This window comes from Eurypyga helias, unplaced genomic scaffold (assembly GCF_000690775.1).
Source record: "Eurypyga helias isolate BGI_N326 unplaced genomic scaffold, ASM69077v1 scaffold3598, whole genome shotgun sequence".
Taxonomy (NCBI): Eukaryota; Metazoa; Chordata; class Aves; order Eurypygiformes; family Eurypygidae; genus Eurypyga; species Eurypyga helias.
The window spans coordinates 1-16061 of NW_010266125.1; the positions used below are offsets into that span (position 1 = coordinate 1).

At 47.0% G+C, this 16061-nt stretch overlaps 1 protein-coding gene across 1 annotated transcript in view; it reads left to right on the top strand.

Moving 5' to 3' along the window:
• Positions 1-5697: 5697 nt before the first annotated feature.
• LOC104513550 (collagen alpha-1(XXVII) chain-like) overlaps positions 5698-16061 on the top strand; it is a gene marked incomplete at its 5' end in the record, with an annotated part of 27261 nt that continues 16897 nt past the window's right edge. The window contains 2 exons of the mRNA XM_010156945.1: positions 5698-5751; positions 13565-13618. Coding sequence (XP_010155247.1) covers positions 5698-5751; positions 13565-13618 — 108 coding nt within the window. The remainder of the gene's footprint in view (positions 5752-13564; positions 13619-16061) is intronic.

Consider the following 16061-nt stretch of genomic DNA (forward strand, 5'->3'; position numbering starts at 1 on the left):
CGGCCCAGCCCGAGGTGCGGCGTTACGCTGGCAGGCAGCCTCCTCTCCAAGGCAGATGGGTTCGAGCCGCGTCCCCGGTCTAGACTGCTCCAGCTGCCATCTTCCGCGTGAGCAGTTTGTCTTGGAGCCCAGCTCCTCTCAGAAATAGGCAATCCTTGCCAAATCAATCAGTGGGTAGGGGAGAGAGAGGTGATTGGGAACGCTGATAAAATATGAAGTGCCTATTTCCAGTCTTCCTTGCACCAGAAAAGGCTACTCAAGCTGACAGTCTATGATAAATTAAGGAACACACAATGTGTTCGAGTGTCTCTTAATGAATGAGTCATATTTAAACAAAAAAAGCAGATCGCACGCATTGTATAATACATGGGAAAAGTTTTAGCCTCACTCGCACAGTTGGATCATAATTTCTTTGCTAATTTAACCAGAACTATCCCCAAAGGGAAGTCCTTTTTGCAGGCAAATGACTAAGCATTGGAGAGCTCTATTCGCGGAAAACAAAGCTCATTTCGAAGAGCAGTAGCTGGGAGTGTGATGAATGTGCGTCAAAGGATGCACATATAAATATATGCAGGTATTTTTATAAACCTTTTAAAAACACAAAGTGAGTGATAGAATATGGGATCCCTCTATTTCTTCATACCCCTTCAGACTTCCTTCCAAGGACTGAGATTCCTCGAGTCCGAAGTGCCTCGCGTAGAGACTGTTCCTGAAACATCCCTGTAGAAAAGCTGCTTCCATCAAGCTGGAATGCTAATATTTTGTTATCTGTTGTGCTGCTTCTCAATTAGGAGTCCAGTTGTGGAGAAGGACTCTTCTGTGATAGGTGTTGTACAGACCAGGGATAAATATCTGTGTCTCTTGCAAAAGTCATGTTACAAGACTGGCTTTCCACCAACACCTCAGTTCCTGCCAGAATTATGAGGGCTTTTTCTTTTTAGAATGATTGAAACCCAGACGTGTCCAAATTTAATATGATAAGTCTGCCTTGGAGAAGAAAGTAACCAAAGAGCTTAATTTTTTTTCCCCAAAAAAATCCAGATTTGCTTTGGGCAGTACTTCAGGCCAGGTTTTGGTTCAGGTCCTGTCTCCCCCTCGGTGCAGTGCCAGGCAAGGCAGTGAGGAGAAGCGGGGTTGGCATGTCTTTTGAAGAGGAGGTGGTCTTCTCTCCTGTTCTCCTGAGCAGGGGATTTTTAATTCTAGTGCTGCCCATGTAGCTGCTCAGTCCCTCCGTGCTGCTGCTTTGAGACACACGGGGCTGAACGGTGGATTCGTGGCAGTGGCCTTGTGTGTGAAATGTGCCTCGTCCTCCTCCAGGAAGAAACCAAGGCAGGTTCTCCATCTGCAGGGGTAACCTCGCTGCTCACAGCTTGATGGGTGTGGTGAGAAACTTCTGATGTGCTTTCTGAACTTCCTTTTAAGTTGGGTTTTACCACACGCATCAGCATCTGAGGAAGAAGAATGTTCTCTCCTCCCTCTGCAGACCTTGCGGTGTTTTGCACAGTGCAGGATGCCCACCTTGAAACGCACCCGTTTCTGGGATAAAGGAGGTCTGTGCCACTGGTGCTGTGTGGGGAGACCAGGGGAGGCAGGAGGGGTTGGAGGGACCCTGAAGCATATATGTGTCAGTCTCTGTGTGCTCTGGAGTATGAGCTGGACCGTGTCCTGGGTACTTGGCCCTGGGGAAAGGGGTATGGGAGCACTTTGCTATCCGAGCCAGTTGATTCAGTAGCCGTTCAAAAGGAAGCGAGTCATTTCCCACGTCACCAGCACCAAATCCTCTACCGGTTATGCTTTCCTTGAAGCCCCCTCGGAACAGGCTCAGTCTTGCTCAGGTTCGGAGATCTGAAGGCACCCAGCTCCTAGGGGCGTGCGTTGCTGCGGGCAGAGGAAGCACAGTGGGGAGGGTCACAGTGTGGGAGAGGCAGAGGTGTTAAACTGCCTGATCTCAGCAGCAAGAGGAAATGGTGAGATTTCTCTTGTCCTCAGGGTCCAATGTATTTCCCTTTAGTTCAATTTTCCACTTGCAGTTTGAAGCTCAAAAAGCTAAGAAAACAGTCCCTTTTGTGCCAGAAAGTTTCCCAGCAGCAGCTTAGAATAAATCCTATAATCATTTGGTGGGATCAGTCATCATTGTTAATGCTACCGTGGGAAACTGAGAAGGGTTAAACTTTTATGTGGCTGCTGTTAGCTGCTTCACAGAACTGGTTAATGATTCAGCTGTTTGGCTTGAGAAGAGAGAGTATCTGCTTCTGCCACCTTTCTCCTTGATCTCTGATTTTGCTCTGTGCGATAACAGGGTGTGTGTTCTCTGAGGAAAGGAGCAGGCAGGAAGCCAGAGGCTAGAACCGAAGTGCTAGGAACGGTACCTCGCTGCGGGAGGCCGTCAGCTTTGCCGATCTCATGGGGCGTCCCTGCAATGGGCGGGCAGGAGCAGGGCAGTGATGTCTTCCTCCAGCTGCCAGGAAAAGGATGCCTTCTTGCCTCTCAGAGCGCTGCTCGCTGTGGACTTCCCTGGGCATGCTCTGAAGACATCAGTGGGAATGTCCGCAGAGGCTCTGTGTGGTCAGTTTAGCTCTTCCCCGCACTGGGGCTGAGGGCGGAGATGTCTCCGAGTGCAGGGACATGGGCATTGCCTCCAGGCGGGCTCTAGCAGCCTGCTGCGAGGTGGCTGGCTGGTCGGCGTCTCTTACTCCGTGTCTCGGAGCCTTATGTTTTAAGTGGAATTTCATCCATCATCTGTAAGTAGCTGGGCCCTGATCCAGTCTTACTCTTCTCTGGCTGCCTCTGCGGATGTGCATTTTTCTTTGCGTGTGTTTCAGTATTGCTCTTCCCAGGCAAAGCCAGTCTGACGTGGGCCTCATGTTCCAGAGCTGGAGCTGGATGATACAGAGGCATATGTACAGGGCAGAGGAGAAGTGAGTTACTAGGAGGGCACAATACGTGTCCCATCCAATCCAACTGCCAAAGAACCATGTGAGAACCTAGAAGGTGGTCTTGAAGTGCATCGTGTTCACGGCGACCTCTGGTCATCCAGCTATGCCAGCCCTCTTCCACCTCAACTTACTTCTGATTCGCACATGGTTGTATTCTTGTCTTACGCAGTTGCTAGAATGGCTGGTACCTTTTAGCCACTCATCCCACAGTCACCTTATTCCTCTTGCTATTCAGGAGAGGGAAAAAGAAAGGCTGAAGGAAAGACAAATTCAACCAAAGCAAAGCAATAGGAACTCCTGGATTATGTACGTGGTCTTTCTGTGCTGTTCTAGCTACGTGCCTTTCCCTTAACGCCGTATTCCCACTCCAGTGCAGGTATTAACTCCTTATTTTTATGTTAGCTTCAGTTTATTCTGAAGAGCCCACATTTTTGGAAGAGGTTTTTACTCAAGTGGCCAAGTACAATTACAGCTGCTGTTAGCAGGAAGGTGGAAAAGGTCGCCTCAGGTCTGGTACGCGTGGAACGCAGTTTTCCATTGCATCTTCCCTTTTACTTCTCCTTTTAGGGGTAAACAGGGATGGGTTTTGATGGAGAAGAGGTTAAGGACGTGACTTAGTCTTTGGTAAACTCTGCGAACGGTTGCGGTATCAGTTGCATTGGATTCATGTTTTGATAGTTATCTTCCCAACTAAAAGGGCAAGGGGATTTTTTTAATAAAAGCTTGGATTCTGGAGCACAATTATATACGAGGCTTAAAAAACCCCTACAATCATGTGTCTATTTGCACAGCTGTATAATTGCATTATGCACGGGGCCCTGAGCTGGCACAATGGCAGGTTAAAATGCTGTGTGTATTGCTGAAATGAGGGTCAGCTGTATCAATGAGGGTTGTTAATACAAGGACCAGTAATACTGTGTAAGCTGGCAATAACCAGCTTGCAAAGGGGTCAGATGAAGCATCCCAGGCTAGAGAGACTGGAAATCCCCTGGGCAGGCAGCAGTGTTGGGGAGTAGCAGTGAGGGATACGGTGATAGAAGTCTACCCCGGTCTGTTTAAGTGTGGGGCATTAGCTATTCTGTGCTGTGTAGGCCCTTATGCTTTCAAAACAATCTTTTTCTTGTAATTTTTACTACAGATAGAAATAACTACAGGGGAAAAAAAAAGTTAGTTATGATTCATTCCATGTCCTGACTAGTTAGTAGCACAGAGACCTACCCTGGGCTTTGCTTATTCTTCCCTTTGACTTTTTACTACTGTACAGAGTTTAGCTGGATGTCTCTTTTTAAAATATCACTTTTATATGAATTAATTTGCTGCTATAGGAAGGTTGATAATATTAAGGGAGTGTTTATTCATCAGTTACCTACATGGTTCAGGCAGGTTTTCTCTGTTCAAAACCTTATTCTGAGCATGAGATTTTGGATATGGATCTCCAGGGTTTATTTTTGTCACTATATCATGCACGTGATGACTCCTGAAGACTGCATTAGAGATCATGAAGTCACTCCTGCTGGGGACCAGTGGCACGCTGCAGAACCTGAGCAGTCGTGCCTGGCTGTCCGCCCGCAGCGGCAGGGTCAGGCATGCAGCAGGCTCCGCTCCGGGCGGTCGTGCACGTGAGGCCCTGCAGAGATGGGCTGGTGGGAAGGGAGCGAGGCCGTGCTGGGGCCAGAGGGTGGCCGTGGGGCTTGTACTGCACTTGCTCCGTGTGCTGCACCCATCTTCCCCACGGAGCGTTCCCTCGAGACCTGCTCTCCTGACCACCACACAGTTGGAGAGCTCAGGCTGCCTTCCAAACATCCTTCAGTCTGCAGCTCTCTCTCCCCTGAATGCGATGAAAACTTGTCTTTTGTAACAAGCTAGTAGAATATAAATCCTCTGGGAGACACTTTAATTAACAGTTATTCTTGTTAGACATGTCTGGCATGGGAGAAAAGAAATTTTGAGGAGTTATTAGGAGTTGCAAATGGCTTTCCAGAAATCTGAATTCTCCAGTCCATTGAAAAAAAATGAATAAATAAATGAATAAATTCAGAGGAGTTCAAGCCTCATTGGTTAAGTATTTTCTCCTAACCTGTTTTAGATCAGTGCACAGCTGGGCGCCTGATATCTCCACTTTGTTCTCACCCTCTTCCAAGAACTCCCACTACTCTGACATGAATGACTTGACCTCTTCTGCATTACAGAGCCGTATTTAAGAATTTCCAACATTGACACCGATTTTATTACATCTTATAACACGCTGCTTTAAAATATGAAGTGCTGGGATGCGATTATGTTGCAACTCCTGTAGGAACCTACAATACCAAGAACTGTGCGACCTCAGCTGGTGTATATTACAACACACAGCGTCCCTCCCTCGCCAAGGTGCTAACACATTACTTCTGTTGTGTGCTAGCACGTAGCAGGAAACTGAAGCTGAGAGACAGTTGTGTTACCCCTGTGATACAGCATGGGTCCAGGAAACTGGAAGCGTGAAACACAGCTGTGATCACGGCAATGCACTCCACAGCTCAAGGATGTGAACGCTCTGTCTCTGCTCTGTGGAAATATATGTTACTGCAGAAGTTATTGCGTATGGCTTTTATCCCTTTATGGTAATAGCCTAAGTTGAAGGGAAATTCTGGTTGTGGTGTTACAAATGGCCCTTCTTCCCAGGTTTTCTCCCAAGGCTTGTATTATGGATCTCCATGAAACGCTGTCAGGAGCACCATCCTGTTGGAGAGCCATCTTTAATACTTACTTTTGTTTTTTCTAGGGTCCACCAGGTCTGCCGGGCTTACCAGGACCACCTGGCAAGAGAGGTTCCCGAGTAAGTAGTTTAAAAATTTGCCTCCGTTTGTATTTGCATCTGCCTGTCCTACTGTTCCAAGGGCTGATGTATGTTTCTATGGCTGAGTAATGATTGCTTCAAGCCCTGCTGGTGAGGTCTGGCCTTCCTCCTTTCTCTCATTCCCTGTGAAAGGTTTTCAGGAGGCTACACTGGAGATTTGCAGCCTCCTTGAGCTAAGGTTTCGCATCCGCAAAAGCTGGGGATGAATGTTTCCAAATGGCTGTCAGAAGAATGAGCGCCCTGTCTCACATTGTTCCCTGTATCCATTCCTTTTACAAACCCAGTGCTGAATATTAGCTTTGGCTGATTTTTTGTTTCGTCCTTCACTCTCCCCAGCTTCCCAAAGTGCTTCCTTTGAGGTCCTTCACTGTCACTATGCCTTCACTAGTGGGACCATGGTCTAGGACCAAGGACTCAACACACAAGGATGAGCTTTCATGTTCCCCAGACCACGACTTGCTCTCTGAACTCCTTTTCAGGATCTAGAACAAAATGCTTGTGCTGTTCTACAAGATCCTTAATTTCTTCCTCCTCACATTAAATTCTGATGCAGATCTTAGAACACTGAGTGCTATGCTGAGGAAACATCTGGTGCTGAGTGCTGCAGCTAGCTGTGAGAAAAGCTTTCTGCGTTGACCTAGCTGCAGACCTAGTCTCCCACAGCTGGGCAACGTGCCTGACCTGGATACGGTTAGCTGTTGGCACCATTTTCATGGTAGCAAGGTGCTGTCCCACAAGGTACGGTCATGGAGCCCATTTCCTGAGCGCTGAGCTGATGTGGGTTGGGAATCAAAAGATGCGAGTGTCTGAGGCTGGAAGAAGAGAATATTTGGATCCGTGATCCAGCCAGCATCCTGGCCTGGCAGCGGAGAGAGATTTCCTCACACATACTTGGCTAAAACTCAACCCCATGTAATGTCTTTAAAGAACAACCAAAAGGCTTAGAGCTGGAAGGCTGTGCATTCCCTGAGGACACTTGTTACAGTCCTGTGAGATCTTGCAGTAACCAGTAAACGCACCTCCTTTCTACACCAGTAAACACCAGGAGGTCTGCAGGACCCGCTGCAGCCTGAGTGTGGATGTCCACAGACCTGGATACTGATTCCTGCTCTAAGTGTAAGGCTTTAGGTAGTACCAGGCTCATGTGTTTTATGGACGGGACAATCCGTTCCACGTTAGGTATGCTCTTTAGTGTAACATCAGCCCAACTGGTCATACAGCCCTAACGTCTTCTGTTTACAACTACCCGAGCATCAACCACATCAGCGCATTGCCCAGAGTTTGCAGTTCTTAGCAAGTCCCCAAGAAAGTTTGTTCTTACTCCAGCTCGCTACTCTCGAGATGTTTGGTGTTACTTGTTGCAGTCCTGTGGTGTGTGAACTAGACCCCATGACTGGAGACCCCAGCTGCATCCCCTGCCTGCTGTGTGAGTGACCAAATTTCAGCTCTACATCCAAATTGCATTACCTGCCAAAAATTGACTTTTTATGAAGAAAAAAGTATGTTATTCCCCAGATGTGTCATTCTCCAGCCTATAGTTAAGATGATCCCCTGAAAGACAATAAGCAACAAAGGATTTCTGAGTTCAGTCCCTGCCCAGAGGTGCTGAGAATTGGCCCAGGAAAGAGTTCCCAGTTCGGAAGTGCTCAGCACAGCTGAGCCTGGCTTGGCTCAGGCCTCTGCAAAGAGGCTGTGCTAATTTTGGGAGGGGGCAAAAGGGTCACTCTAAATGTCTGGCCTGAAGCACTGGAGATAGAACTGCTCTGTGCATAAGTTGTTTTGTGTTTGCAGTGTATTTCTTCTAGTACTTGTTTCTTGTGGCTCTTTGGGGTTTAAGGATTTCATTGCAGGGAAGAGGAGCTGCCAGATACTAAGACAGGCTTAGGGAAATTCTTGCTGCTTTTGCTTTTGTTGTTGCACGAGCCATTTAAAAATAAGTGTGCAACACTCCAGGGATTGTGTTCCACCTCTCCTAACCTGTTTCTCAAACAAAGCAGCTGCACAGTCCTTACACCAGCCCATAGGTAACCCGTGAGGCTCCAGCCCAAGCTTGGACATGCTGAGAGGAGGTGGATGTCGCATGCAACTTTGCAGTGCTGGTTGCCAGGGGAAAGAAAGGATTTTTTCTTGTCACCAATGTAGATTATGGTCTAAAGCATGAAACATAATTGCCCTTGTTGTAGCTTGCATAATTTCTACATTATTAATGCTTATACAATTACTTGACTCATTTGAAAATCGAGTTGCAGCATTTGCCTCATGACCTTCTGTAGCTGTGAAGTCCATAAAGTGGCTGTCTTGCTGATGTAGCACAGTATTTCCACTCCTTTGAATCCCATATTGTCTCTGGGTTATTTGCCTTTCTCACCCCTTGTTGCTCAGGGTAAAGCGAAAGCTCTGATTAGTTTTTCTTTGGGGGTGCCAACGTGGTCAGGGATGGTTTGTAAGAAAAGCTGGCCGATCCCACGATTCTGTCTCCCTGTTTCCAGCAGATAAGTACCACTGGACTTGCCTGTGCAGCCTGAATGTTGCTCTTCCACGTAAGCAATGCCACCTGGTTTGCACTAACGAAGTGCAACCCAGTGTAGGGTAGCTAAGTGCATAGTGGCAGTCTTCTTCATAATGCCATTTCCTCGGTTTTTATAGACCAACCCCATTTTAGGAGCATGGGAGGAATTTTACGCCTTAACACTCAGCATTCAGACTGTATCCATGCTCTACTCACTGCAACTATGAAGGCAGAGATATATAGTAAACGAAAGCTGAGTATTTCGTCTCCTTATTGCATAAGGGACCCCAAGGGAAAGGAGTAAAAATATTGCAAATCTGATGACTGGAAGTGATGGCCAGTGGCTCTTTCTCAGCAAACCTGTACGGGCAGTGCCGCACTGGTTGTGTGCTTCAAAGAGAGGTTTTCTCTCTGTCTCTATCCAGCTAGGATTGTTTTCAGCTTTCCTGTCTGCATTAAAGAAATCTGGGGCCTAAGCAAAAGATCAGTCATGCGGTGGTTTGGGTTGGAAGGGACCTTATTCTCCTCAAACGAATGTGCTCTGTGCCTCGGGAAGCGTCTGTGTGAGGTCTGAGGTGCCTGTGGAAGGGAATGGAGGTTTTAGCCACGATGTCCGTGGAGTGGGACAGCTTTTCCGCGGTCGTGTGTGAGCGGTGGCACTGGGGTTACACGCATGGCAGCCCGCGCAGAGCGGAAAAAAAACGCTTCGTTTCTGCAGGTGACCTTTGCATTCCTTCAAACATCAGGGTGTAGTGGGGAGGCGTGATGGAGGCTGGGTTTTGCTAGCAGAGCCGTGCTAACAAGCTCTACAACTGTCAACAAAGGGCTCCCGGGGGGTGATAACTTTTCACCACTGTCGCTCAGCCCTGCCTCACCCAGGACACGAGTAGCTTCACTGTCCGCGTGAGGGGCTTCTGCCGGCGCGTCTGTGTGGTGACACATTGTGACTCTTTGCAGTCCTCGATGGTCTGGTTACACCAGCAAACTAGGTGGTGTGTGAACCACGATGCTTGGCCATAAATGCTGCCTTCCAGACAAGTGCGACGTAAGCCCTAGTTATCTCTCCCCCTCCTACGTGAAGATGGCAAGCTGACACGTGGCAGACAAGAGTCCGTTTCTTGGCTTCGCTCCCGGGACAGCAAGAAAAGGGTTATGGTCAAGCTTTCCACACTTAAATAATTTAGGGAGCCAGCTCTGACAGGAAGTCAATCTCCCTCTCTAACAGGTGAGCAAACTCAGGTACAAAGGCAGAGTTTTACCCATGTCCACGCAACAGGTCAGAGGCAGAATTGGGAGTAAAAGGTCCGGCGTGCTGCAGTTGTTCATTTCATCTAACCTCTCCGAAAAATGGAGGAGAAATCCAAATGGATGGGTGAAGAGAATGTGCGTGTGCTCCCTGATACCGTGGGATGCTGTTGCCATCCTCCTGTGAACCTTAGTAGCTTGAAGGATTGCAAGGTTCCAGTGTAACATGTCCCTGTTACATTTGGTCTGTGGTTGCAAAAAATCTCCCTTTCCTTCAAAATGCAGGGCTTCCCTCCTAAAACAAGCAAGAACTTAGTCAGCTGTAGAGGTTCCCCGGTATCCTCATTCCATTAGGAAGATTTTCCAATTTCTGAAAAGAGCTGTTTAAAGAAACAGTTTGTTTGGCTTCACATCAAATATTTAGCTCACTTTTCAGCAAGCCAAAGGTCAGAGTGGGATCTGTAGGTCAGGAGCAGAAAAAGTTGCTTTACACAGTGAAAACCCCAAGACAGAATGAGTTTTGAGTGGTCATTCCTCTGACTGGAGCTTTCTAGCATTTAGCAGGAGTTTGGAGGATTTTTTTCCCCCCCTCCTTGTGAATGCTGGAGGAATGGGGGGAGCTGTGCACAGTTACACTTTTGTTAATTTTTGCAGGCTGTGAACCATTCATTACTCATAAAAGCGCTTCTGTGAGCAGGGTCTCATCTCCAGGCACGTCACCGAGATGAACTGGGTGGCACAGTATGGTTCTCAAGTAGCATCATTCACGTAAAAGACATTCCAGGGAGATGACAAACCCCGTCACCTTTGGGAAACCCCTTCTCGCTTGGAGAACACATTCGGGGATTGTTCTGGTCTCCACGCCACTGAGTCTTGGGCTGCTGCTGTCCCATGGTAAAATTTTCGCTGGGATTTCTGGTGCAAGGCTTGGAAGATTGCAGATGCAAGTTGGCTTGCTGCTAGATTGGATTAATTCAGCAGTGATGAGGGAGCCAAAGCGGTGGGATAAACTGGCACATGTGCAGATCAAAATACGTGCAGTGGGATGTTTTTATTCAGTGGTCTCAGCATTGTCCCATCCGGTGTAGAAAAGAGGAGCAAAACTAATGTATTGATGATAAATATATTTAGGATAATCCCAGTTTCTAGATATGAGTGGGAAATTGAGATGAATCCAGAATATCATGAGTAGAATATAGCAATTAACTGTAAAACTACAAAGCAGTTGCCTCTGGAATTGTTCCTCCATGGAATGAAGGCCATTCCTGGGAGCACTGGTTGGAGATGGGTAATTCTGCCGGGCGCAGCAGGAGAGAAGGAATGAACGTTGCACTGGGTTTAGTAAAACAGGGGTGGGTAGCCTGGGGGCACGATGACTGTTATTGGGGCTTGCAGATTGGCACATGGATTAATTTGTAAGGCCTGCCTGCTCAGATTTTGTATTGCGAACAGCTCCTGAGGCGGATGCTGTCCTCTACTTTTTGTTACTCAGCCCATCTAACTGTACCACACCGCATCTTCCTCCTCTGCCAAGAATGTGGGTGTAATCGCAGATCCAGGACTAACCATGTTGGAACACATCAAGATCAGTTATTTTTTACCATTTTTAGGACTACTGCCAGACTGCACCCTTTTCTCTCCACAGTTACGAGAGCAATTTAACATGTCTAGCACAAGCCCCAGACTTGGTTACAGCAGTTTCTTGTGTGCCAGACTGGACTTCCCACTGTCACTTCATCAGCAGGATGTGGCCACTTCTCACTCGGATAAGACCACATTGGTCTTTGGGAACAGGATGGGGTTCTGACCTTCTTTTGCCTGGATTACATGCTATGAGTCTCATTGAATTTGGTGGTAAAGGCTCCATCTTATGTCAAGAGCCTGTGTTTTTTGTAATCACATGTTTTGTCATTGGATACTGGGGCTAGATTCTTTCTTCCTTCTTTCCTCCTTTCGGTTAAGGCTTTTTATCATTGTGTTGCTCTGCTTTGGTTTAGCTCTGCACCAAAATTTGTTGGTGATGTGATTTGTCTCTTACCGCAGAGCTCTTGATCCGGCAGCTGAGCTTTCTATGTTCCAGGTTTCCTCCTGGAAAAGATCGTTTTCAGCTAGGAGTCACACCAAGCCATGCCATTCCCTCCAGTCTGACACTGTTTTAAGCTTGCCCCGGGCTACGGTGGAGCACAGATTTCAACTAACTGCGCTGAAATGGGCTTTGAGCCAAGCTGCCTGACTCCAAAGTTGAATAACAGCTGAATTCCCTGCTCAAAACTAGCAGCAGTCTGGATTTATGAACCCTGTTCAGAGCTACCTAGATTATTGCTTGCGTGTAAGAGCTTTTTAGGAACTCATCTTTTATAGAGACTTTACTGTTCTGATTTCTGTCACTTAATATTAATTTTCATTCATATTTTTGAGACTTGGCAGACTTGGGTTGAAGCGCTTTTGCTACCACCGACTTGTTGAATTGCCTTAAGAAGCACATTAAGTCTCTGTTTCAGTGTCCCACCCGGTGAAGTGAACAGATGATGCCATAGTTTGCTGGAAAGATGAATTGATTTAAGACTACTTGGTGCTCAGTTATTCTGGTTACAGCAGCTATATGGGTTTTCAAATGACAAGCTGATACTTAAACACCTTAATCTTCATTAGTTGTTTCAGTTTCATTGAAAATTCACAGCCAGGCTAAAATATCGAAGAATTTTCAGGGTGAAAATTTGGAAAAAAATTAGGAATGGGACATTTAAGTTTATTTAGGTAAGAAAAAGCCATGTGAAAATTCAACCTTGGCCTTTTAATTGAACAGTCTCTTACAGCAGAGCAGCCTGTGATGTGAAATAGCCCTGAGCACTCAGCGACTGTCTGTACCACAAGACACAATAGCTAAATAATTAAAAAAAAAAAAGCCATTATTTTCTATTACAGCACAGTAAAAATAAAACTGAGTAGACATCGGCGCACTGATGTTCTCTCAGAAGGGAGCAAGGGCACTGAACTTGGATGGCAGTCGCGTGTTTAACTGCAGCGATTTTCCTTGGAAATCAGACCTTGAAGATTTTGGCCCCACAGATGCTGAAACGCTCATCGGAAATACTACAGCTTACTGAGAAAGTGTCTGAGTGGCTTTTTATCCCCGAGCTTGTACTCCTTCTAACTAGAGGGTACGTTAAAGTGATCCTCGCGGCGGTGTAAAGCTCACACACAGTCTTGGCAGAACAGGAGCCCTTGGAATTGAATCTTCAGGTTGCTTCATCTCCCAGGAACGTGTTCAAGAGGACTCAGAATTGTTATTACTTCTGCCTGAAAGGTTAACAGATCTTCTGGGCTGTATACAATCCTGGGATAAACTATTCTTAGCTGCTTATTTTAGATAACTCCTTCAATAGCCTTCGGAAAATATGCAGGGTGGTTTTAAAATATGATGTAAAAGGAGATAGTGCTGTATGTGGTCTGATGTAGATACTTGGTGTCATTGCCTTGTGAGACCTATGCAAAAATATAGATTTAAGTGGTTTAAATAGTGACTTACCTCTGCTCCCTCCATTTTACTGTCTGGCCATCCATTCTTTTTCTAACCTCTAAAGACAAAAATCTGGTTTCTGAGGAAATGAGTTACTCTCAAATAGCTGAACAAGTTTAAATTTCCCTTTAGTAACTAGTTGTGTCGTCTTCCGTTTTGGCCAAAAAGGTTGTTACCACCCTGCCGTCCTCCATCTCTCTCTGCTGGGGCTCCTTGCAGAGCTTTAAATCCCTTGACCCCAAAGTAGCTCCTGTTCCTGGTTGTGGGCTATTTGGTGTGCTCAGATCATTTTGCTGTCGTGACACATCTTGTGGTGAAACACACATGTCACCCTCTGCCAAGGGAGGTGGGGACCAGCAGCCAAATCCCACGCCCCCGAGAGCCCAGTTGAAGCTGTCTCCCCGGGGTGATGGTGGTGTGCTCCGAGGGCTGGCCTGAGATGTTCTGCCGGTCCTGGGGCTCACACAGATGCCTACTGACTCCTTTTGACTCTGTTTTGTGTTTGTTGTGTTTTTTAGGGTCCCCCAGGTCCCCATGGAAACCCTGGCTCACCTGGCCCCCCAGGCCTGAAAGTAAGTAACTGGCATGAGGAGTTTGTGCCTTCCTGTCTCAGAGGGCATCCCGGTGGGGAAGTACAGACTGTTTTATCCTGCTCCGGGCAAAACGACGGATGGCTGAAGCCATTTGTCCCCTCCCCTCTGCTCACACACATATCCTCCACAGCTTCCCAGTGCTTGTGAGAGACCCTGTTGTGTGCCTCGGCTCTTGGTTCTCCCTCATTTCAAAGACTGCCTAATTAAGATCCTGCTTAAGCTATGCCTGTGCCAGGGAGCAAACTGCTATGTTGAGACGAGAGCGGTGGAATTCTCCCACTCCAGAGCCTCGCCACATCTGGATTTCTTTCCTTTTATCATGTCTCTTCTGGATTGTGCAGCCTGCTCCTCCACCTTTGGGTCTGGACAGCAGGAGTGACCTGCCAGCACGCAGCTTCTTCCTCTGCCTTCCTCCTCCTGAAATTCCCTCCTCTCTCCTTCCCTCTCCAGAGTTCCTGGGAACCCTGACCTCCATCAGTCCTCCCCAACTCATCCCGTTGCTTCCTTCTAGATGTCCTCATCCCTCCCACGAGGTCTCACAGACCTCCTCCTGCAGTGCTTTGTCCTTTGTGCTTTGTCCTTTTCTCCCATCCACACGTTCACCCCAGGATGCTGCAGCCAGGTGGGAGTCACCCCCTTGCAGCCGGACCTCCTCCCTCTGCATGAGAGCTGAGCACCGATGCAGCTCCGGAGGAGACCTGAGCCCATGTACGGCAAAACCCATCAGAAAGATGGTCTCATTCCCAGCTCGTTCCTGTGTAGAAGGCTAAGGACTGCGAAGTTCCTGGGAAGTTGGTTTGGATTATTTTGGTGCCATTGTTTACACAGGAATAGATTTATATGTTATAACACCTATCTGGATGTGAAGAATAGCTGAGTTTTGAAAGGCAATGCTTAATAGCAGTTTTCGCTACCAAGGAAGCTGTAGGATGTCTCAGCCAAACATGGAGAAGGGTACAAGCACGAGTCCTTTTCATGATCTCATCAGTAGGCAGAGATGTTATGAACACTGTTGATGCTCTGGGAAAAAGATTCTGGAAACTTGGCATGCTGCCTTTACGTGATTAAAAATTAGGCACTGGAGACATGCTGGTGAACAGCAGCTGTTTTAAATTCTAAAGTGTAGTTATATGGCCTGAAAAGTGAGGCTGTAAAAGTTCTACATCTTTGCGTTCTGCATTTATTCTCCATCAATGACTTCCAGATCACACTTGTTGAGTTTTATATGTCAAATCAAAGCTTTTATCTAACTTCCAGTCCTGCAAATTCAGCCTGCTCCAATCTGTAGAGTCAAACTATGTTTCTGTGCTATAGGATTTTTTTAAAAAAACCCCACTTTTAGCCTAATGCCTTGTCAGAAATCATCATTTGGCTGTAAAGCTGTATTCAGTTGGTCTCCTGCTAGAAATAAAAACTTCCTGTAAGCATTTTTCCTCAGTTTTGATGCTCAGTCTGGCAGCAGGAAGCCCTCAGCAGATGGATAGCTGTAATAGTCTGCAGCAGAGCTATGGTGTCATCAGTCTGAGCCATATATTTTAATTTTGTCCAACCACTGTTTGCAGGATTAGGCTGTTCTACATGCTGCTTCGTTAAAAGCAGTATTAATTTTGCAATGGGATGTGAGAGCTGCAGCCCAGGCCTGGGCATAATTTCACCTCTAGCAGAGAGAGCCTGCTAAGCCATAATTGTGAGATCTTTGCAGATGAAGCACTTTTTGGAAGGTGTTTATCAGATCCCAGGATTTTACTTCCCTCCTTCCCTTTAATTCTTTGGTGTTACACCAAAGATGGACTTTGCACAAAAAATTGATATTTCATCCTTACACTTTACATTTTAAATGCCTCCACCCTTCACCAGGTTTGACAAGCCTGTACCTGGGACCTGATATCTTCGTAGACCCAGCTCATGGCTGAAATTATGGACATGTGAAAGCTCAGTCTGGGCAACAAGGCAGAGCAGCCCCAACTAGAACTTCTCCTGCTGAGATCCTTCGAGTGGCTGCTGGACTAGGTCTTCCCTAGATAGCAGTTAATATCATGGAAAAAACAAGCAACCCAAGAAAGGAAACTGAAGTTTCCCAGATAGATACAGCCTGGAAACAATGACTAACATCAAGTCACTGGCACTTAGGAAGTGACCCAGGACCGTAATTTTTATCAGCTGAACTAGCAGAGCACTCACAAGGTCGGGCAAGCGGGCGCATACGAGGGACGTGATGTGGCATTGCGGCTGGCAGAGCCGTGCGTGCTTGTGCGTGTCTCTCGTCCAGTTGGGTTGCACGGGTGAGCACCAGCGTTGTGTTGTCAGGCTGCTGCGTTTCTATCCTGTGCAGGGCCCACCTTATTCTTGAGCTGAGCAATCGTAATTCCTTCTACTCGGGAAGCTGATCTTTTGCACGGAGCTGTGTGTAGCTGTCAAGCCA